We start from the raw sequence: 24962 nt of genomic DNA, 5'->3' as shown, positions 1-24962 counted from the left end.
GGACAGCCATATGGATGGAGTCCGTTACTAGAGTACGCCTGGATCGCACATGGAAACGAGAGAGGGACTTGGCAAATCCAGGTATCGCCGACTAAGCAAGGGAATGAGACGGACTAAAAGGAAGAGAAAGACAGCAAAGAGTGGAGGGGGCGGTTGAAATGCAGAAAGCCAGAGACTCCTGAGGCAGCAAATGAGACAGAACGAGCAAGCGTGAGAGGTGGAGGGAGGTACAAGGAGAGATTTCAGAGAGCGGGAGCTCCAGGGGGAAGAAGTCGGGGGGAAAAAAAGTTAAGAGAAAGAAGAGAGAAAGGGGAAGAAAAGAACTGGCTTTGAAGAGGAAAGGAGAGGCAGGGAAACAACAGACAGGAAGGAAGGGGAGGGGGAAGTCTTGTGTAAAGGGAGAAGGGGGGAGGCTACGGAGAAGTTTTCTTGCGGGGAACCACTAGATGAGAAAAACAGAATGAGTGAATGACAGAACTTCACAGAGCGATTTTTTTTCCCCTGAGCGCTTTTTTCCACGTATACCTTTTCGGACATGTACACAGAAGGCGGACAAGCGACGGCACACAGGCGATTCATCCACGGCCCGTGCCCCTGCCAACGCTGTGACCAGCACGGCGGGCTGAGGTACCAACCAGCGTTGAGCAAACAGGCTGACCACCAACATCTGGAAGGCCGAAGAGACTTTCAGTCTCCTCGGGTTAAGGACGAAGGATGGAGGACGCCCAGAGAAGACCGAGGCAATCACTGTAGCCCTCAGAGATGGCCTCGGTTCATGGGGTCTGGCCCCTTACACCAGTCTAACGACCTGCCCCGACTTTGTCGTCCATGTGAGTTGAACTCCTCCAGGTGGGATTATTTGCCAGAAGCTAGCGTGACACACTGTCCGTCTTTCAGAGAGTGTGTGGTGACGCACAGCCACCCCAAGGCACACCTCTTTAATGGCGGGATTCCACACCCACTCCCTCATTTACGGGTCAAAGGACAAGGGTGTGGCTATAGTAGGACGGTCCAATATAATGCATTTGTTGGCAACAGAGAGGAAGGATGTGCACATTTTGCCGGAAATGACCATTTGAAGCAAAATAATTCCAGTTTGGAACAATTACTTGTAGCTAATGGGCATTGTGGACCAAAGCCTGGACCCTCCAAAGGAAAAGAGGGAAGCAATACCAATCAGGACTCAGGTAATTCACCGGAGAACTGTAATGGACACTCCCACAAAAGTTTCTTCGCAACTGAAGTCCCACAGAAACACTTAAACCAAAAGAAGGGGCCTTCTGCTCGACCCCCAGCCATCATCAACTCGGATGTTGACCAGAACCAGCACCAAGGTGTGGGTTTGGCAAAGCAAACGAGAGGGCATGATGCGGTGAAGGATCAGATCCGACAAGTGGTGACAAATCTAGAGGACGTCTTGGGCGGTTTAAAGCAAGTTCATGTGGAGATGAAAGAGGTGGGAGAGTCATTGTTTTTGTTCCAACATTTTATTTGATCTTTCATAAGAAAGCGGGCAATTTCGTTTAGTCCAGGTCAGGTGATTTAAAAATTCTGTGTACAGTGTAGTTCACTTTGACACAATCGGCCAGTGTTTGTGATCATGGCAGCTAATCCCTGTATGTGTGCATGCTGACACATTGTTTGTATAGGACATCTGCTTGGGGCACGGCCATTAAGAACAATTTTTACTGAACTTTTGTTTCTGCCAAGCCTGCCTGACTAAATTGTGCTTTAGGTGTACATTTTCCATGTAGCAAAACATCGCAAATTAACTTATTCCTGAGTATTGGTGGACAGTCATCTTTCACTGTTCCTAGAAAGTTGGAATTTTAGCTTAATTGTAAATTAAGGGGTATGTTCCGGTCTGGTGTAGCTTCTCTTCTGTTTTTAAAGAGATTCTGTCAATGAGAAAAATCCATATGTTTCTTTTAGGTCATCAAGCAGATCGATTATCTCACGGCCAGCATCGACCTCAGCGAGAAACCACCCAGCATCACTTGCGGGTCTTCCAATAATATTCACGCCTCTACTCAGCAAAGAGAACTCAGGAGGTCCCCGCCGCCTGATCACAAGCACATCCCGGTCGAGGGGTCAAGGCATTCGGACGAAGAACGCATCATCTTACGAACCAACTCCCCGTCGCCCATTCATATGGCGTCTGTGGTCAAAACCCGCTGCTTCACCCCACCCGACCACAGCAAGGACGCCAAACACGAGAGATCCAATGTGAACGGGAACCCTGCAAACCACAAAGCGGACACCTCAGAGCCCCGTTCGCTGAACCTACATTCCAAAGTTGTCATCAGGAACAGCACGGTCCATTCAAGAACACAAAAGCCTCCGCCGCACCCGCGGAATGGACGGTGCGGCAACACTTCAAACCCTGTGAGGGCCCTTGAATACGCCTGGAAAGGCCACCAGAACGGCAGCATAGTGTGAAGAAGGGGACAGAGAGTGCGGCGGTTGTCTGCCCCGGTGCCATTGGGGGGGCTGAAACATGAGACCCTTCTGCAGTGAGTGGGGGGTCAGAGTACGAGCAAGCAGGGGCACAACTCATGGTAAGTACAAGGGGATCCTTTTTCCTACTCTTGTCCTCACAGTGTTGATGTTTCCGCCGGGGCACGCTGCTGATGACGTCAGCCATGTTTACGGGCAGCTTAGTCAGTAAATGAATTGCGGCTCTCTTGCTGCGAACTGAAAAGTTTTAAGTGTGTTTGATGCGTGTGTGGGCGACGAGGAGGGCAGCGTTTATTGCCGTCACGTGACTTCCCGGTCTACTCTGTAAAAAAACTGTCTGCTTTGAAACAACCCCAAAACAAGGCAAAGACACTAAGGCCGTTCTTTTTGGGTAATTAGATGTTTTGTTTTTGTTAATTCACCAAAATCTGAGAACCCAAAAAGCAGATCCTAAATCCCGAAACTCTGCCTTGAAAGGAACTAAGGGTTGACAGAAATGAGACCCCACGATCTATTCCCTCCAGTCATGTGACACAATGGAGGCGTCACATACACGATATGATCACAGCTCTGACTCAAGAGTGCCATAATTAACCCTCCAGTTTAGCAGCCTTTCTTCCAACGTATTAGAACTACAGAATGACATCAGCCAGAAAGCCCCTTCAGCCATTGAGGAACAACACAGAGTTAAAATGTTCCAAAATAGAATAAGACCACCTTTGCTGATGCTCGCATACTTCCCTCTTGTGCAGAGTATGTGCAACTGCAGTCTATTTTTCTGGAGGCGCCTGAATTCGGGCAAGCACGGTCTGGTTTTAATCATAAAACCCCCTGGCCACCTGCCATACCGAGCGAGGCGAACTCTCAGTGTATGTGCGAACACGAACAAAGTGGCCTACTCCTGCGTCACAGCATGAAGGTTTATGCAATTTATTTACTCTAATGAATTACTTTTAGGCGTCGTTCCGCCTATTTCTGTACAACGGCGTCTTTCAGGTCCTAATGATGCCGTTGACATTTTAAGGATCCAATTCCTCAGAATTAGTCACTCAGCGCAGGTCCATTAGTAAATGGCTGGCACAACAGATTGTGTGCTATGTTACTCAGTCCCTCACACATACGTATTATTCACTGGCAAACTAACCACTAATTGTCATAAATTTTCAGGAAAGACATGCCTGTACCAGAATGTATGTGACACAAAAGTAGCATCAACAAGTGGAAATTCAGCGCCTCTCCGAAAACCTCCCGGGACAAATTTTCTCCCGAAAGTCTCTCCAAATTCAGGCGGAGCTGGAGGCCACGCCCCCTCCAGCTCCATGCGGACCTGAGTGACGTGTCGACAGCGGCCAGCCTGTTCTCACGTCCGCTTTCCCACAATATAAACAGCGTGCCTGCCCAATCACATTATAACTGTAGAATGATCGAGGGCGAGTTCTTGGTTTCTTATGTGGGTTTATTGTTAGGCAGTTTCATTAACGTCCTCCCAGCGTGGTAACAACACACAACAACAGCGTTTTCGTCTACCGTAAAGCACTTCATCTGCCGTAAACAGCAATGTTGTGACACTCTTAAACAGGACAATACTGCAATCTACTGTACATGCATATGTGACAATAACATTTAGGGCTTTTAGAGAGTGCAGTGCACAACTGCTATACTATATATATATATATATATATATATATATATATATATATATATATATATATATATATATATATATAAATATAAAATAAAATAAATATATACTGTACATAGCTAGAATTCACTGAAAGTCAAGTATTTCGTATATATATATATATATATATATATATATATATATATATATATATATATATATATATATATACACGAAATATATATATATATATATATATATATATATTAGAGATGCGCGGATAGGCAATTATTTCATCCGCAACCGCATCAGAAAGTCGTCAACCATCCGCCATCCACCCGATGTAACATTTGATCAGAACCGCACCCGCCCGTTGTTATATATCTAATATAGACGATGCAAGGCATTAGTGAGGTTATAAAGCTTTTGCCTGTTAAAGAAAGGAGACTGATCCAATGCAGCACAGACATTCGCGTGCCACGCTGTCACGACCCAGACACACCAGTGCGCAATCATATGGGAGCCGCGCTGAGCGCACCTCCAAGCGCGTCTCGCTGCCGGCGACGGCCGGGTATGGGCCCGACGCTCCAGCGCCATCCATTTTCAGGGCTAGTTGATTCGGCAGGTGGGTTGTTACACACTCCTTAGCGGGTTCCGACTTCCATGGCCATCGTCTGTCTATATCAACCAGGGTGAGCCCCACCCCTTTCGTGAGCGCACTGCGCGCGGAGTGACCCCTGTTACGCGCCCCCGGCAACAGGGGTGGCGGGCAGGTAAGCTGCGCGGGCGGAGCGCGCGGAGTGACCCCTGTTACGAGCCCCCGGCCACGGGGGTGGCGGGCAGGTAAGCTGCTTACCTGCTGCGCGTGACGCCGGCCGCGGCGAAGGCGGACGAGCCGGGGTGTCGGTGCGGTGGGCGCGGTGGTGACCCTGGACGTGTGTCAGACCCTTCTCGCGGATCGCCTCAGCTACGGCTCCCGGTGGGGCCCTCTCGGGGGAAGGGGCCTCGGTCCCGGACCCCGGCGAGGCGTCCCTTCTCCGCTCCGTAAAAGTGTCCATCTCTTCTTTTTTTTTTTCTTCTGTTGTGGCATATGCAGCAGGTGCCTGCTCGTTTTTCGTATGTGGGTAACAACATTTAACTATGTATATATATTTCCCAATTGGTTTAACTGCCACCCGCCTGAATGTATTTAAAATCTATTTTTTTTTTATTTCAACCGCCCGACCCGACCTGACCCGACCCGCGGATAAAATCTAATTTTTTTTAATTTCATCCGCCCGATCCGCGGATAATCCGCGGACTCCGCGGTTGTGCCCGCAAACCGCGCATCTCTAATATATATATATATATATATATATATATATGAAATACTTGACTTGGTGAATTCTATCTGTAAATATACTCCTCCCCTCTTAACCACGCCCCCCAACCACGCCCCCCGACCACCCCCCACCTCCCGAAATCGGGGGTCTCAAGGTTGGCAAGTATGACAAGTGGTGAGAAGAATAGAAGAAGTTAAGTGAAGTACCATATTTTCCGGACTAAAAGGCGCACTTAAAATCCTTTTTTTTGTCCTAAAACTCGACAGTGCAGCTTATAACCCGGTGCGCCTAATGTTTGGAATAATTCTGGTTTTGCTTAAAGGGGAACATAATCACAATTTCAGAATTGTTAAAACCATTAAAAATCAGTTCCCAGGGGCTTATTATATTTTTCGAAGTTTTTTTCAAAATTTTACCCATCACGCAATATCCCTAAAAAAAGCTTCAAAGTGCCTGATTTTAACCATCGTTATATACACCCGTCCATTTTCCTGTGACGTCACATAGTGAAGCCAACACAAACAAACATGGCGGAAAGAACAGCAAGCTATAGCGACATTAGCTCGGATTCAGACTCGGATTTCAGCGGCTTAAGCGATTCAACAGATTACGCATGTATTGAAACGGATGGTTGTAGTGTGGAGGCAGGTAGCGAAAACGAAATTGAAGAAGAAACTGAAGCTATTGAGCCATATCGGTTTGAACCGTATGCAAGCGAAACCGACGAAAACGACACGACAGCCAGCGACACGGGAGAAAGCGAGGACGAATTCGGCGATCGCCTTCTAACCAACGATTGGTATGTGTTTGTTTGGCATTAAAGGAAACTAACAACTATGAACTAGGTTTACAGCATATGAAATACATTTGGCAACAACATGCACTTTGAGAGTGCAGACAGCCCAGTTTTCATCAATTAATATATTCTGTAGACATACCCTCATGTCAGCAGGCCAGGGAAGCTAGGGTCGATATTCTTCTCTTGACGGTGTGAGCCAAGACATCCAGGGGGTTTAGCTCACTCGTCTGCGGGAACAAACTGCCGCCATTGCTTGCCGTGCTACCGAGGTCCTTTGTCCCTGAATTGCTCACACACTCCGGCAGATTCAATGGGGGTCTGGCGGCAGATTTCTTTGACTTTATCGTTGGAAATGCATCTGCTTTGAGTGTCGCAGGATATCCACACATTCTTGCCATCTCTGTCGTAGCATAGCTTTCGTCGGTAAAGTGTGCGGAACAAACGTCCAATTTCTTGCCACTTTCGCATATTTGGGCCACTGGTGCAACTTGAATCCGTCCCTGTTGGTGTTGTTACACCCTCCGACAACACACCGACGAGGCATGATGTCTCCAAGGTACGGAAAACAGTCGAAAAAAACGGAAAATAACAGAGCTGATTTGACTCGGTGTTTGAGAAAATGGCGGATTGCTTCCTGATGTGACGTCACGTAGTGACGTCATTGCTCCGAGAGCGAATATTAGAAAGGCGTTTAATTCGCCAAAATTCACCCATTTAGAGTTCGGAAATCGGTTAAAAAAATATATGGTCTTTTTTCTGCAACATCAAGGTATATATTGACGCTTACATAGGTCTGGTGATAATGTTCCCCTTTAACGGCCTTCAAACCATTTTTTTTGGGTACGTGGTGTAATGACAAGTGTGACCAGTAGATGGCAGTCAAACATAAGAGATATGTGTAAACTGTAATATGATGGCAATATGACTCAAGTAAACAACACCAACATTTTATATGTTCCATTGAAAATATAGAACCGGGGTCACCAACCTTTTTGAAACCAAGAGCTACTTCTTGGGTACTGATTAATGAGCGACTGCTTTTGGAAGCATCTTAGGCTTTATTTGTAAGTATTTTATTTTTATTAATTAATTAATTTTTTATTTTGGACTAAATGTACATTACTGAACAATTTGTTTCATGTGTACTCTTTATTTTGCAAAACATGCATCAAAATAAATGCAGATCATGAGTCAAATATACACATTTCTATTGACTAGTTGACACCAAAAAGTCCAGGGCAAAATCTTTGTCAACTCAACTCACACATCGAATCTTCGAAAAAAAGGAACTACGGGATGTCCGTTAATATACGTCAGGGGGTTTCCAAAGCGTGGGGATATTTTCGGCCCGCAGCTTGTCTTTTTTTAGTCCACGGCAACAAGAAAATAACCAGTAAAGTTGAAAAAAATTGACAAAATGGCATACAGTAGCAAGAGAAAGTTAAAATACCAGTACAGTGGAAAAACAAGTTGACTTTATATGGTTTTAATTGTGTTTCATTGTAGCCATTAAACCATATCCAATTGTATTTACAATCCGCAAAGTATGCGTCGTCTTAACATCACAAAAAGCTACAAATTCGGTGTTCTGCCCTCATTATATGTGTTGGGGTTATACAGCTTGGCAGACAGCTAACAAACAATCCAAGACGTTCTAATAAAGTTCCAAAGCAGATTAATCCAGTTAGGCTCTTTATTGTTGATCTTGCTTTGTCTTTTTCCTATCTTTACTTTTGTCTTGCACTGGACTTTTATTTTGCACTGGATTTCTTTTTAAAACTGAAATACACACAAGGACAAATGTATAAGCTATGTGCTGAAATGTAATACACAATATGTAAATATTAGCTTTACACAAATATACAGTATTATCCTCAAACAAATACTGCTGAGTGTTGAAACTATTTCGATGGTGGAAATATACGACTGGCAGCCATTTTAAGTCCTCAAAACATCCATTAAAACAGTGCACAAAAATCGTTTTTCAATAAACATCTTAGTATCAAATTTAACCACTTTCCACCTTAATATTGAGTTACATAAACAAGTTAAACAGTTTACTTACAGACTTATCTTTCCCAAGGCTTGTAAGAGCTAACACAACTTGTCTACTTCTCAATTGTCTCATGAACTGAACTGACATCGTCAACCCGGAAGTGCCCAAACTAATAAAGCGTAGTATTTTCATATCGCCACAAGGTGTCAGTAAGAGTCTACAATCACATGGGCATCCATTCATCCATCCATTTTTCTACCGCTTGTCCCTTTTTGGGGTCGCGGGGGGTCCTGGAGCCTATCTCAGCTGCATTCGGGCATAGCATTCGGAAATAAGTACATACATAAAGTCAGCTAACAATGTAGTCAATGGGGCTCTCCAATTCATCCACAGAATCCTCTAAATAATCATCCAAAATCCGCTTCATACATATCGTGACCTGAATATTAAACAAATATTAGCGATGTTGTTATTATAAGCGCTAACGCAGACAAACTATTTTTTTAGCGGCGGATTGATGACACACAGCAAAGTCGCCCTGTGCTGCATTGGTGTGAGCTGGCTCGTCTTGGCTCGTCAAAGTTATTCTAGATTACAAGTCATGCCTCTCATCCGGGTATTAGGAAGATTTTGCCATAAATCTCGAAGTTGTTCATCTGTGACATTCAATCTAAACACGGAGATGGAGGCAAATACACACAACTGAAGACAGTGTCTGCAGGGAGACTTTTACTTGTTAACGCTTTGTGTGCATCATGAATAATTCTTCATATAAACGGAACAATATGGACATCCTATCAGTCGCCATCAAAATGAGAGCAGACATTGTACAGTAAGGTATTGTTTTTTATGTTTGTAGTTTGTGTTTTTTTGTTTACCATGAATTGATTAACGTGGACCTCGACTTAAACAAGTTGAAAAACTTATTGGGGTGTTACCATTTAGTGGTCAATTGTACGGAATATGAACTGTACTGTGCAATCTACTAATAAAAGTCTCAATCAATCAATCAAAAAACACTTAGCAATACTGCGACATGATGCAATAGTCTTTCACTAAAGCTGGGTTTGCTTAGCAGAGATTCTAAAACTTATAGATCATCCTCCTTATATTCAGGATCAACAATACAAGGTTCTGGATCAAAGTATTTCCCATAGTAATTGTTGTTGGCTCTCGCAAAGTCTGCATGATTTGCATTTTTTTTTGGTGGGGAAGGAATCTGTGGTTCCTACCACTACGTCATGCGATCACTTGACTGGCTTCCTCATTTTTGTGATATTGATACTATTTTGATCATACCTATTTCTTTGCACACTTTATAAGGCTTTCGGTGTGTTATAAATCCAACTTATATGATAATTGTTTCAATATAGAGGCAACTTGTTTTTCCACCGGACTAGTACTTTAAAACAGGGTTTTTCAACCACTGTGCCATGAGATACAGTCTGGTGTGCCGTGGGAAATTATCTAATTTCACCTACCGTATTTTTCAGAGTATAAGTCGCACCAAAGTATAAGTCGCACCTGCCGAAAATGCATAATAATGAAGGAAAAAAACATATATAAATCGCACTGGAGCCCGGCCAAACTATGAAAAAAACTGCGACTTATAGTCCGAAAAATACGGTATTTGGGTTAAAAATATTTTTTGCAAACCAGTAATTATTGTATGCAAATGAAGTGTTGTTGTTGAGTGTCGGTGTTGTCTAGAGCTCGGCGGAGTGACCGTGTAATACTCTTCCATATCAGTAGGTGGCAGCAGGTAGCTAATTGCTTTGTAGATGTCGGGAACAGCGGGAGGCAGTGTGCAGGTAAAAAGATGTCTATTGCTTGAACCAAAAAATAAACAAAACGGTGAGTGCACATAAGAAAAGGCATTGAAGTGTAGGAAAGGCTATGCAGAACGAAACTAAAACTGAACTGGCTACTGTTGCGTTTTGGACCAGTTGTTCCTCCCAGGGAATTCAAGTCACAAGTCGCTCCCAAGCTCTTTACGACACTTAAAGCTGAGTAGAAAAACCACCAGAGACAGAATAGGTATTTTGTAATATATTTGCAAAGCTTTGCATATATACATTGAGACCAGTCCAGCATAGAACATTCAATCGCTTCGCTAAGATGGTCTCCCCTCCCGACAAAACCCTCTCCCCTCTTAAGTCTCTCTAGTCAAAACACATGCCCATTATCTCTCTTATTTACATTCCAAAGCTTCAAGGTTAACACACACAGTTTACTTGCAGACAAACAGAAAGAGAACAAATGGAAAAACACGAGCAGTTTTCAAATATGACTATGAAATAAAAAGAAGTAACACTTAAATTCGGATGTATGTAAATATCTGCCTCCGACACTACAAAGGAAACAAAAACAGAATGCTGGACGACAGCAAAGACTTACTGCGGAGCAAAGACGGCGTCCACAAAGTACATCCGAACATGACATGACAATCAAACAATGTCCCCACAAAGAAGGATAAAAACGACTGAAATATTCTTGATTGCTAAAACAAAGTAGATGCGGGAAATATCGCTAAAAGGAAAACATGAAACTGCTACAGGAAAATACCAAAAAAAGAGAAAAAGCCATTAAAATAGGAGCGCAAGACAAGAAGTAAAACACTACACACAGGAAAACAGCAAAAAAGTCCAAATAAGTCAGGGTGTGATGTGACAGGTGGTGACAGTACACCTACTTTGAGACAAGAGCTATATTCATGCATGCTTGGTTATGCTTTAAAGTCCATCCATCCATTTTCTACCACTTGTCCCTTTCGGAAGTCACATCCAACAATTGTGACAACGATTTTTTTTTACTGTCAACTGAGTTTCATTTTTTTAATGATTTCTGCTAGTGGTGTGCCGCCGGGTTTTTTCAGCGCAAATAATGTGTCATGGCTCAAAAAAGGTTGAAAATCACTGTTCTAAAATACCAACATGGTTTAACCAGCTTAGCCCATTTGAGTGGCTGACTATTGACAGGGGTGGTTGTCGACATGGTCAAACATTGCCATAATTGAAACCGAAAGCTAGTCCAGTGACGTGCAGTGAAGTTGATGGCTGGTGAGGCACTGACTTCATCACAGTCAGATTTACAAACATATGAACCCTAAAGAGTATCTTATTCACCATTTGATTGGCAGCAGTTAACGGGTTATGTTTAAAAGCTCATACCAGAATTTTTCCCTGCTTGGCACTCAGCATCAAGAGTTGGAATTGGGGGTTAAATCACCAAAAATTATTCCTGGGCGCGGCGCCGCTGCTGCCCACTGCTCCCCTCACCTCCCAGGGGGTGATCAAGGGGATGGGTCAAATGCAGAGGACAAATTTCATTACACCTAGTGTGTGTGTGACAATCATTGGTACTTTAACTTAACTTTAACTTTACACATACAAACTGTAGCACACAAAAAAGCACATTTAATAAACAAAACGTTATTATGGTCTTACCCTTACTTATAAATGAAGTCCATGCGCCACTGTTGTGCTGGATTAATGAACCCCCTGACGGGTGTGTTATATCAACTAAAGCCCTCACTTAAACTTTCCACGTGCAAGATTGAATCTATTTAAAAAAGTGTAACCGAGGGTTTATAAATGTGGCCTATACTGTATGAAACTACAAAATAACAAACACGGAGGCTCCAGTTTACACGAGGACCACTTTATTTACCTTCTTTCAAAAACCTCCGCTCCACTCCGTGACATCACTTCCGCTCTTAGCGCCTTCAAAATAAGAGCTCAAGGCATATACTGTATAACAGCGCATAACAGGAACTTAACATCACAAAGAGGAAAGCCCATAAAAATAGGTTACAAAAGTTATTTAATAAGAAGCCAAAAAGTGCAAAAACAATAATGTCGTGTTGGAGGAGTTGTGAATTAGGTACACCTGCAGTCTGCAGGTGTACCTAATGTTGTGGCCCTGCAGTCATTCACAACTCCTCCAGCACGAACATTATTGTTTTTGCACTTTTTGGCTTCTTATGAAATAACTTTTTTAAATAGATTCAATCTTGCACGTGGAAAGTTTAAGTGTGGGCTTTAGTTGATACAATAACTCTACGGCGGGGGTGCAGGAGGCAGGATTACTGGAGCCTCAGCCAGTGCGTCTTTTGCAGCCGTTTTATGATTGCTCAGCACAAGAAATACTTTACACACATACAGTTGTTGACAAAATACACTGTACATTATATACCTCAGCTAACTAAACTATGGAAATGTATACCGTATTTTCCGCACCATAAGGCGCCCTGGGTTAAAAGCCGCGCCTTCAATGAACGGCATATTTCAAAACTTTGTCCACCTATAAGCCGCCCCGTGTTGTAAGCCGCATCTAACTGCGCTAAAGGAATGTCAAAAAAACAGTCAAATAGGTCAGTCAAACTTTAATAATATATTAAAACCAGCGTGATGTGGGTGCGCATGGAATCGTACCGGTATATCAACATGGACGGAGCTGCGTGAAGAAAGCCACCCGGCCTCTTCGCGTAAACTTAAACTTACCTTAACCACTCGCTCATCTTTTCTTCATCCATCCCTTCGAGTTAGCTTTTATGATGACGCCGGCTGGAAAGGTCTCTTTTGGCAAGGTCTTCCTTTTGAATATCACCATGGGTGGAAGTTTCTGGCCATTAGCATTGCAAGCTAGAACCACAGTGAAGGATGACTTCTCATTCCCTGTGGTGCGAATATTCACCGTACGTGCTCCCGTTGTATCCACAGTGCGGTTCACAGGAATATCAGTTGCTGTGAAATAGTAATCCGTGTGCGGATGGAGAGATTGCGTCTTTTCATGAACCGGATCCTTGTCGCTTAGTAGGAGCCATTTTGTGGTCTTTACAGATGTAAACAGGAAATGAAACGTACGGTAATATCCGCGCGCTTTTTCTTCTTCTACGCGGGCGGGTGGTTGCTTACAGTAGAAGAAGAAGCGCTTCCTGTTCTATGGGGGCGGGTGCTTACCTTGGCGGTTGCTTGCGTAGAAGAAGAAGCGCTTCCTGCTCTACCGGGAAAAAAGATGGCGGCTGTTTACCGTAGTTGCGAGATCGAAACTTTATGAAAATGAATCGTAATATTAATCCATATATAAAGCGCACCGTGTTATAAGGCGCACTGTCAGCTTTTGAGAAAATTTGTGGTTTTTAGGTGCGCCTTATAGTGCGGAAAATACGGTAATATAATTCATATAGCAATACGGTCTCACTGCACAGCAGGCCAGCAGTTAGCCGAGTCCGGAATCCATATTGAGGCACTGAGTGACGTGCCTCAACTGGCTGCTGTTCACCGCACCGTCTCTTCTCAGTATTTGAACGGCAAATGTGAAAATTCAGCGATTTTGAATATAAATAATCTAAAACTGGTGAAGTTAAATGGAAATTAACTTTATAGTATAATCACTGGATACATATAACAATTTAATTAATTTTTTTTCTTTTTACATTTTTTTTCTTTCTCTCCTCTAGTAACTGCACGTCACTGCTACAGTCATACAGTAACAAGCATCCATCCATCCATTTTCTACCGCTTATTCCCTTTGGGGTCGCGGGGGGCGCTGGAGCCTATCTCAGCCACAATCGGGCGGAAGGCGGGGTACACCCTGGACAAGTCGCCAGCTCATCGCAGGGCCAACACAGATAGACAGACAACATTCACACTCACATCCACACACTCGGGCCAATTTAGTGTTGCCAATCAACTTATCCCCAGGTGCATGTCTTTGGAAGTGGGAGGAAGCCGGAGTACCTGGAGGGAACCCACGCAGTCACGGGGAGAACATGCAAACTCCACACAGAAAGATCCCGAGCCCGGGATTGAACCCAAGACTACTCAGGACCTTCGTATTGTGAGGCAGATGCACTAACCCCTCTGCCACCGTGAAGCCCCTGGATGAAGTCATTGGGCTCAAATACTAGTGTGGCCTCAATAGCCCTGCTGTAGTGTGTAGCATGCTGGTAATTATCTGGGCATGTGATAGAGGAATGCACAGTGCAGGGTTGAAATTCTACTGAATTTGCATTAAATCAGGTTGTTTCAGCTAAAAGTCATACTGCAAGATCCAGCATGTTGCATTCAATGTTTATTCCTATTAAATTCCTATTCATTCCCTTGGAAAGTTTCCAACTTTGAATATTCCCGGAATTTTGCCAGCCTAACTGGCCCCCTACAATATGAGGATATTAAAAGTTCTATGTATATCATTTGTATCGTATATCATCAATATTGTGCATGGGTAACCGTTCTAGTTGAGTCCCATCTCTGCCTGATGTCTGCTATTCGAGGCAACATTTTTGCAAGTGTGAAGGTCGAGACAGTAACTGACTACCTCTCACTAATTCAGTTTTGAGAAAAATGAACAAAAGTGCGAAGCTCGGCAACATGACTCATGAGGACACATACAAAAGAACTCAGGGTAGCTCAGCGTTCCCTTTGAGCACCGTACCAATGTCTTTATTCCAAGAAAGGCCTTGGAAAAAAGTACGGCTTGTACATCTGGTAAAAAAAAAAAATATGGCAACTCGTAAGGGTTCAGTGACCGCTTTTAACTTGCTTTTGCCGTGTGATTTCTCCAGCAGGAGCTGACGCCACTCAGACGTTGCAGCTGTCAGTCGGAAACGGAACGTGGTCCGAGGGTGGAGGATGTTTCCCCCTACAGAAACCTCGCACAGGGGCTTGAGCGTGGAAGTGATTTTTTTTGGTTCTGGAGCTGGCAAATAACATGACGAATACACTGCAACCAGAACGCGTCTGATGCATACTTGCCAACCCTCCCGGATTTTCCGGGAGACTCCCGAAATTCAGCGCCTCTCCCGAAAACCTCCCGGGACAAATTTTCTCCCGAAAATCTCCCGAAATTCAGGCGGAGCTGGAAGCCACGCCCCCTCCAGCTCCATGCGGACCTGAGTGACGTCAGGTGCGCAACACCACGTAAATCGTTGGCCAACCAAAAAGTAACCCCAGTACGCTATAGCCAACATTCACCAGGAGATGGCAACAGACAAACATAGATCACTCTATTACATTATTCCCCTTTTAGAAATGTATAGAAGTTACTCAAAATAAATAAACAACCCAACCAAAAAATGCAGCAGCTCAATTAAAAAACTGTACTCAAGCCACATTCTTTTTTTTTTTTTAGTACTGAACTCTTAACCCTCATTTGTAAAAAAAATAACATGCTTATTATACAAACAGTATTTGTACATCTTTAACACAGATTGTTATACTGATTCAGTTTTTTTTGGTGGTACTCGAAACCTTTCTGGGTACCTGCGAAAGGGTGTTCAGCATGGTTAGAAAAATAGTGACAGAGAATAGAACAAGGATGGACAATTCAACCCTTAACTCAACAATGAGTAGATGAGTTATGTGTGTGTATATGTGTAAATAAATTAACACTGAAATTCAAGTATTTCTTTTATTTATATATATATATAATAAAATAAATATATATATACCGTATTTTCCACACCATAAGGCGCCCTGGGTTAAAAGCCGCGCCTTCAATGAACGGCATATTTCAAAACTTTGTCCACCTATAAGCCGCCCGGTGTTGTAAGCCGCATCTAACTGCGCTAAAGGAATGTCAAAAAAACAGTCAGATAGGTCAGTCAAACTTTAATAATATATTAAAAACCAGCGTTCTAACAACTCTGTTCACTCCCAAAATGTACGCAAATGTGCAATCACAAACATACGTATATCAACATGGACAGAGCTGCGTGAAAAAAGCCACCCGGCCTCTTCGCGTAAACTTAAACTTACCTTAACCACTCGCTCATCTTTTCTTCATCCATCCCTTCGAGTTAGCTTTTATGATGACGCCGGCTGGAAAGGTCTCTTTTGGCAAGGTCTTCCTTTTGAATATCACCATGGGTGGAAGTTTCTGGCCATTAGCATGGAAAGCTAGAACCACAGTGAAGGATGACTTCTCATTCCCTGTGGTGCGAATATTCACCGTACGTGCTCCCGTTGTATCCACAGTGCGGTTCACAGGAATATCAGTTGCTGTGAAATAGTAATCCGTGTGCGGATGGAGAGATTGCGTCTTTTCATGAACCGGATCCCGGTCGCTTAGTAGGAGCCATTTTGTGGTCTTTACAGGTGTAAACACACAAAGGAAATGAAACGTACGGTGATATCCGCGCGCTTTTTCTTCTTCTACGCGGGCGGGTGGTTGCTTACAGTAGAAGAAGAAGCGCTTCCTGTTCTACCGGGAAAAAAGATGGCGGCTGTTTACCGAAGTTGCGAGACCGAAACTTTATGAAAATGAATCTTAATATTTATCCATATATAAAGCGCACCGGGTTAAAAGCCGCACTGTCAGCTTTTGAGTAAATTTGTGGTTTTTAGGTGCGGCTAATAGTGCGGAAAATACGGTAGCTAGAATTCACTGAAAGTCAAGTATTTCTTATATATATGAAATACTTGACTTGGTGAATTCTAGCTGTAAATATACTCCTCCCCTCTTAGCCCCGCCCCCAACCACGCCCCCCACCCCCCACCTCCCGAAATCGGAGGTCTCAAGGCTGGCAAGTATGCTGATGACACGTTCCCGCAGCGAGATACGCCAACGCAGCTGGAGTTGGCGGGAAAAAAACGTGCCGCAACATGTCCGGCCTTTGTAGGGGAAACAATTAAATCCTGCATCCATTTTCTGTACCATTAATTCTGGGCATATTCCTAAGTACCATAGAGCGAGAGGGGGCACACTGTGGACTGATTAAACCAGAAACTGTGTTAGCGGCTTGATTAAATTCCGTTGGATGGTCTATTACTTCAACAATCATTTTTAGACATCAACTCGAGTCGTTAGCTCATCCTTGCACATACAGGGGACGGCGTGGCGCGGGTTGGCAGCAACCTGAGGGTTTCTGGTTCGATCCCCACCTTCTACCAACTTTGTCACGTTCGTCGTGTCCTTGAGCAAGACACTTCACCCTTGCTCCTGATGGGTCGCGGTTAGGGCCTTGCATGGCAGCTCCCGCCATCAGTGTGTGAATGAACGGGTGAATGTGGAAATAGTGTCAAAGCGCTTTGAGTACCTTGAAGGTAGAAGAGCGCTATACAAGTATAACCCATTTAACATTTACAGCGAGCTAGCACACGTGGTACATTGCACAAAAAAACACTGCAAGCTCAGGTTTTAATTGTGTTGCACCTTCATTTTATGTATGGGGAAAAGCTACCAGGCACAGTGGCTGTTACGTATTTGGGGTCAAACCTTTGTAATTATGTTATTCAGGCACTAAGGCAATGATTTGCAACCGACAATCAAGGCTATAAACCATAATTTTAGCTCAGCATGGAGGAAAATGTGTACACAGTGTTATGATCCGTGGTTCGGATCATGTTTTGTTATTTCCTGTTAGTTTTGGACTTCCTCAGTTCCTTTTTTTGTGCACCCTTGAGTTTGTTTTTAGTTACCATGGTTGCTTATTATTTGCACCTATCTCTGATTGGTGTTCGGGACGCTCACCTGTTTCCCGAGCACTAATCACAGGCATTATTTAAGCCTGCCTTTGCCGGTCAGTCGGCCTGGCTTCATTGTTTGCTACAAGCAACCGGTTACGTGAGAATTCCTTGTCTTCTAGTCTATGCTAAGTGGTAGCCTTAGCGTCCAGTGCGATCGGCACGTTTTTCCTTTGGCTTGTTTTCTGTTTTTGGTACTTGTTTGTAGTGATGGGTCCGGCAACACCGATGCATCGGCGCATGCGTCGAGCTCATAGAGCAAAACCCTGTGTCGGTGCGCGTACCACTTTTAGAAAGTCACGTGACCGATACGCGAGCTGTGTCGCACTGACGCCTCCTCTGTGCCCTGTGAGCGGGTCTTTTCTACAGCCGGAGAAATAATAACTAAGAAAAATCGTCTAAAATGTAATATGTCGGAAAAACTTTTTTTAAATTTTTTTTTATAAAAATGTGTAAAAAAATAAAATTAAAACAATTCCCAGTCCACAATCATCCACAACACGTTCTCTTAGATTTCCATGTTATGATACATGTTCACATTATTTATTGACTGTATCTAAAAAAGATAAAAATATATTTTTATTTAAATGAAGATATGGAATAATCCTAAATGAAATACAATGACTTGGTTTATATTATTGTATATACTAGGGCAGGGGTCACCAACGCGGTGCCCGCGGTCACCAGGTAGCCCGTAAGGACCAGATCAGTCGCCCGCTGGCCTGTTCTAAAAATAGCTCAAAGAGCAGCACTTACCAGTGAGCTGCCTCTATTTTTTAAATTTTATTTATTTACCAGCAAGCTGGTCTCGCTTTGCTCGACATTTTTAATTCTAGAAGAGACAAAACTCAAATAGAATTTGAAAATCCAAGAAAATATTTTAAAGACTTGGTCTTCACTTGGAATAAGCGGTAGAAAATGGATGGATGGATGGGTCTTCACTTGTTTAAATAAATTCATTTATTTTGTACTTTGCTTCTTATTACTTTTAGAAATACAATTTTAGAGAAAAAATACAACCTTAAAAATGATTTTAGGATTTTTAAACAAATATACCTTTTTACCTTTTAAATTTCTTCCTCTTCTTTCCTGACAATTTAAATCAATGTTCAAGTAATTTTTTTTATTTTTTATTGTAAAGAATAATAAATATTTTAGCTTCTGGTTTTTCGACGAAGAATATTTGTGAAATATTTCTTCAAATGATTAAAATTCAAAAAAAATATTCTGGCAAATCTAGAAAATCTGTAGAATCAAATTTAAATCTTATTTCAAAGTATTTTGAATTTCTTTTAAAATTTTTGTTCTGGAAAATCTAGAAGAAATACTGATTTGTCTTTGTTAGAAATATAGCTTGGTCCAATCTGTTAAATATTCTAACAAAGTACAGATTGGATTTTAACCAATTTAAAACATGTCATCAAAATTCTAAAATGTATATTAATCAGGAATAATTACTAATGATGTTCCATAAATTATTTTTTTTAATTTTTTCCAAAAGATTCAAATTAGCTAGTTTTTCTCTTCTTTTTGTCGGTTGAATTTTGAAATTTAAAGCGTCGAAATATAAGATAAACTAGGTTTCAAAATTGTATTTGAATTTTTTTCGTGTTTTCCCCTCTTTTAAACCGTTCAATTAAGTGTTTTTTTCATCATCTATTCTCTACAAAAAACCTTCCGTAAAAGGAAAAAAAAAATGTACGGCGGAATGACAGACAGAAATACCCATTTTTTTATATATATAAATTTATTTATTTAGCTATTCTTGTTTAAATCACACTTACGTGTAACTTACAAATGACAATATATTTATTTATTTAAGTGTGTATCAAACTGGTAGCCCTTCGCATTAATCAGTACCCAAGAAGTAGCTCTTGGTTTCAAAAAGGTTGGTGACCCCTGTACTAGGGCATAAAATCAGTGTCAGTTGAGTCGGTCCATAGGTTGCCTGTAGGGATTTTTAATGTCCAGCAGATGTCAGTATTTAGTGACACAGTATTGTCACAGTATCAATACAGTTTTGCAATGTGTCGAAACGCTTCATGACGCCTCATCAACCCATCACTACTTGTTTGATTTCGAAGAATAAATCATGTTCCTACCTGCACGCCTTGTCCGGAGTGGTCCGTCTGCCTCCCGGGGGAACGAACCCTGCAGTAAGCTGCGACCCCCAGGCCGACTGACCGGCAAAGGCAGGCTTAAATAATGCCTCTGATTAGTGCTCGGGAAACAGGTGACCGTCCAAAACACCAATCAGAGACAGGTGGAAATTAAAGCTGCAAGCAGCATTGGTCGGGCCCGCGTATTTGGCAGGTGTTAGTCCTAAGTGTCCCAATACTTATTTCCAGTTTTGGTCCTAAATTTTCCAATACTTTTGTCAAGTTGTAGTCCTAAGTGTCCCAATACTTTTGTCCAGTGTAGGTGTCCCAATACTTTTGTCCAGTTGTATTCCTAAGTGTCCCAATACTTTTGTCCAGTTTTAGTCCTAAGTGTCCCAAAACTTTTGTCCAGTTTTAGTCCTAAGTGTCCCAATACTTTTGTCAAGTAGTTGCCATAAGTGTCCCAATACTTTTGTCCAGTGTAAGTGTCCCAATACTTTTGTCCAGTTTTCGTCCTAAGTAGCCCAATACTTTTGTTCAGTGGTATTCCTAAGTGTCCCAATATTTTTTTCCAGTGTAAGTGTCCCAATACTTTTGTTCAGTTTTCGGCCTAAGTGTCCCAATACTTTTGTCTACTTTTAGTCCGAATTGTCCCAATACTTTTGTTTAGTGTACCTACCTTGTCTGCATTGTGTGGGCACGCTGGTGCTTCCTGCTTTTAAGCAGCCTTCTTGAAAAAACAGCAGAGCAGCAGCATCAGCGCAGCGGCTCTTTGAAGGGTCATAAAATCAAAACCGGAGTCGGTATCAAAACTCTTTCGATAACTTTTAATCAGAAGGGTTCAATCTCTCTCCTGTGTTAGTTTGAAGCCGAAACGACAAACACGCTCAGAGGAGATAATGTTTGAAGAAAGGTGACCGGTTTTTACAAAAATGTTGTGTTGAAGGGGGAATAGCAAACTTCCTGTAGATTTTTGCTGGGGGTTGTCAATTTATGAAATGTAGGTCTAAGTGAGACCTACGGAGAGGTTTTTGTTTCATGTCTCTCCGACCTTCCCAGTGGGAGTTACAGGCAGTTTTGTCATTTTTTTCTTCCGAGGAGCAGTTTTTTCTCCGTTTTATTCAAAAATTGCTCCAGAGCGCAATGTTTAAATTTGGGGTTAGGTTTTTTTTATTAAATCACAATTTTTGCCAGTCCTGATGTGTGCGTTCAGTTTGGTGAGTTTTGAAGCATGTTAAGGGGGTCAAATTACAGCTCAAAGAGGCAAAAGTGACTGTTTTTAGTACTTTTTTGTCTTGAAGGGGGAATTGCAAACTTCCTGTTGATTTTTGCCCGAGGATGTACAATTATGAAAGGTAGGTGTAAGTCAGACCTACATAGAGGTTTTTGTTTCATGTCTCTCCGACCTTCCTAGTGGGAGTTACAGGCAGTCTATTTTTTTTTCTAGGGGGCGCTAGAGCGCAATTTTGAGTTTTGTGGTTCGTTTTTTTTTTTAAAAAGGCAATTTTCGCAGGTCCTGATGTGTGTGTCAAATATGGTGAGTTTTGAAGCATGTTAAGTGGGTCAAATTACAGTTTTTTGTGGCGGCGGAAGAAAAAAGAATAATAAAACCTTACAAATTCAATAGGTCCTTATGTCCCATTGCATAAGGACTCCCTTTGGGAGTCCTTATGCAATGGGCCATGCGGGCCCTAATAATAAGCAACCATGGTAACTAAAAACAAACACAATGGTGCACAAAAACAGGAATTGAGGGAGTCCAAAACTAACAGAAAATGACAAAACATGATCCGGGCCACGGATCTTAACACACATGCGGGCCGGAATATTAAAAAACATGGCATTAAAACTAAAAAAATAATGACAACTTCAGATTGTTTTCTTTGTCTTACTTTGGCCAAAAACAAAACAAACACATTCTGAAAATATTCCAATAAAAACATATAAAAAATACCGGCAGCGGTAAAGTTTAGATCCATGAAGGAAAGAAGAATGTTAATGAATGTTTATAACTGAATAAATGTGCATATGCATAAAAATGTGTTTTCTTTTGTATTATTTGAAAAAAAAATTAAGTAACGTTTATGACAACCTCTTTCCAAAACACAATATAGAATGTGAGATATAACAGGATAATGCATACATTTGTCATTTGCTTTCAAAACGCTTACAAAAAAGTGGGGACCCCAAAAATTTACTGTGGGACCCCATTTTTTACGGAGACTGGTTCAGGACAACAATTGGAATGCCTTCTTTCTCCCATTCTCTTCAACATCTTTCTGGAGCCTATTATGACGGATGCCCTGGCAGATCATGAAGGAACTGTCAGCATTGAAGGCAGACCAATCACCAACGTCCGTTTTGCAGATGATGGGCTAGCTGGAGAAGAAAGAGAACTTGCCAGTCTAGTTGAAAGGCTTGCTACCACCTCCCGGGCCTATGGAATGGAAATCTATGCTGAAAAAACAAAATGATGACCAACAACAACCGCTCAGACATCAAAGTCAATGGACAGGCACTGGACACGGTGTGGAGCTTCAAGTACCTCGGAGCAATCGTGTCTGATGAAGGATCCAAACGGGACTGCGGCCCTGGCAGAACTCAAGCCCATGAGGAAAGACACAAACATCAGTCTGACATCAAAGGTAAGATTACAGCGCTCACTTGTAAATGTCGATCGTCCTTTACGCCTGTGAAACATGGACCCTTACAGCAGAGCTGCAGAAGAGAATTCAGAAAAATGGAGAAGAGATGCTACAGAAGACTCATGGGTATCTCCTACACCTGACATGTCACAAACGAAGAAGTCCGGCAAAAGCTCAGCCAAGCCATCGGCCCATATGATGACCTGCTCACCACGGTCATAAAGCCATGAAGTCCAAGGTTTCTCATTGTCATCCCATTGGGTTGAGTTTTTTCTTGCCCTGATGTGGGATCTGAGCCGAGGATGTAGTTGTGGCTTGTGCAGCCCTTTGAGACACTCGTGATTTAGGGCTATATAAGTAAACATTGATTGATTGATTGACAAAGCGGAAACTGAGGTGGTACGGACACATCGCCAGGTCCTCAGGCCTTGCGAAAACCATCCTGCAAGGCACCGTACAAGGTGGCAGGAGACGAGGGAGACGATAGAAAAGATGGGAAGATAACATCGGAGAACGGCATACTTGCCAACCCTCCCGGATTTTCCGGGAGACTCCCGAAATTCAGCGGCTCTCCCGAAAACCTCCCGGGACAAATTTTCTCCCAAAAATCTCCCGAAATTCTGGCGGCGCTGGAAGCCACGCCCCCTCCAGCTCCATGCGGACCTGAGTCCGCTTTCCCACAATATAAACAACGTGCCAGCCCAATCATTATAAGTGTAGAATGATCGAGGGCGAGTTCTTGGTTTCTTATGTGGGTTTATTGTTAGGCAGTTTCATTAACGTCCTCCTAGCGCGGTAACAACACACAACAACAGCAGTCACGTTTTCGTCTACCGTAAAGCAGTTCGTCTGCTGTAAACAGCAATGTTGTGACACTCTTAAACAGGACAATACTGCCATCTAGTGTATTTGATGAAAGCACTTTTGTGCGTGCCACACAGCAATGCATCATCAGAGAGAGTGTTCAGCATGGTTCGAAAAATAGTGACAGAGAATAGAACAAGGATGGACAATTCAACCCTTAACTCAACAATGAGTAGATGAGTGTTATGTGTGTGTATATGTGTAAATAAATGAACACTGAAATTCAAGTATTTCTCTATATGTATATATATATATATATATATATATATATATATATATATATATATATATATATATATATATAATAAAATAAATAAATAAATATATATACATATATAGGAAAAATGTTAGAATAAATATGTATATATTATCACACTAACTTTATGCTTAAGGGCCATTGCTATAAATTATTGTCAATTGTGCTGAAGTGGTATTTTTGTATCTGCGCAAAGCTGGCAGTCCAAAAGATTGCCAGCCGACTTTATCAGTGTTGTGTCTAGACTCGGCCTGCTGGCTGCCAAGGCTGAACACCGCCGTAACGCAGACAGAGCAGAGACAAGGCGATATGACCTAATTTTGATTTATTCTATAATCATATATTGCGTCTAACTGGAGTTGTGGAGATTACCCCCTTACGACAGCTTCAGTGATGTAATAGGGCCCTTCCAAATAAATAGAGGAGGCGCGGGCTGGACTTTTAGAACGTAGTTTGGATCTGTGACTAGAATACAGTGACGTGCGGTGAGGTTGATGGCTGGTGAGGCACTGACTTCATCACAGTCAGATTTACAAACATATGAACCCTAAAGAGTATCTTATTCACCATTTGATTGGCAGCAGTTAACGGGTTATGTTTAAAAGCTCATACCAGCATTCTTCCCTGCTTGTCACTCAGCATCAAGGCTTAAAATTGGGGGTTAAATCACCAAAAATGATTCCCGGGCGCGGCGCCGCTGCTGCCCACTGCTCCCCTCACCTCCCAGGGGGTGAACAAGGGGATGGGTCAAATGCAGAGGACAAATTTCATTACACCTAGTGTGTGTGTGACAATCATTGCTACTTTAACTTAACTTTAACTTTACACATACAAACTGTAGCACACAAAAAAGCACATTTAATAAAAAAAAACGTTATTATGGTCTTACCTTTACTTAGAAATTAAGTCCATGCACCGCAACTAAAGCCCTCACTTAAACTTTCCACGTGCAAGATTGAATCTATTTAAAAAAGTGTAACCGAGGGTTTATAAATGTCGCCTATACTGTATGAAACTACAAAATAACAAACACGGAGGCTCCAGTTTACACGAGGACCACTTTATTTACCTTCTTTCAAAAACCTCCGCAACGTGACATCACTTCCGCTCTTAGCGCCTTCAAAATAAGAGCTCAAGGCATATACTGTATAACAGCGCATAACAGGAACTTAACATCACAAAAAGGAAAGCCCATGAAAATAGGTTACAAAAGTTATTTAATAAGAAGCCAAAAAGAGCAAAAACAATAATGTTGGTGTTGGAGGAGTTGTGAATGACTGCAGGGCCACAACATTAGGTACACCTGCAGACTGCAGGTGTACCAACATTATTGTTTTTGCACTTTTTGGCTTCTTATGAAATAATTTTTTTAAATAGATTAAATCTTGCACGTGGAAAGTTTAAGTGTGGGCTTTAGTTGATATAACAATTCTACG

At 42.3% G+C, this 24962-nt stretch overlaps 1 protein-coding gene across 2 annotated transcripts; it reads left to right on the top strand.

Annotated features, from left to right (window-relative positions):
* The first annotated feature begins 423 nt into the window (after positions 1-423).
* On the top strand, positions 424-15577 carry LOC133618987 (uncharacterized). 2 transcript variants are annotated; one of them, XM_061979847.1, is made up of 3 exons: positions 424-1456; positions 1933-2558; positions 14764-15577. In XM_061979847.1, exons 1-2 carry the CDS (start codon positions 536-538, stop codon positions 2437-2439), a joined length of 1428 nt encoding a protein of 475 aa, XP_061835831.1. In that variant the 5' UTR covers positions 424-535; the 3' UTR covers positions 2440-2558; positions 14764-15577. The 2 variants fall into 2 exon arrangements, with proteins under 2 accessions (XP_061835831.1, XP_061835832.1); XM_061979848.1 differs by lacking the exon at positions 14764-15577 and adding an exon at positions 13657-13772.
* The last annotated feature ends 9385 nt before the right edge of the window (positions 15578-24962 follow it).

This window comes from Nerophis lumbriciformis, linkage group LG19 (genome assembly GCF_033978685.3).
Source record: "Nerophis lumbriciformis linkage group LG19, RoL_Nlum_v2.1, whole genome shotgun sequence".
In the NCBI taxonomy this organism is placed as follows: Eukaryota; Metazoa; Chordata; class Actinopteri; order Syngnathiformes; family Syngnathidae; genus Nerophis; species Nerophis lumbriciformis.
This window is presented reverse-complemented; position numbering and strand designations above follow the sequence as displayed.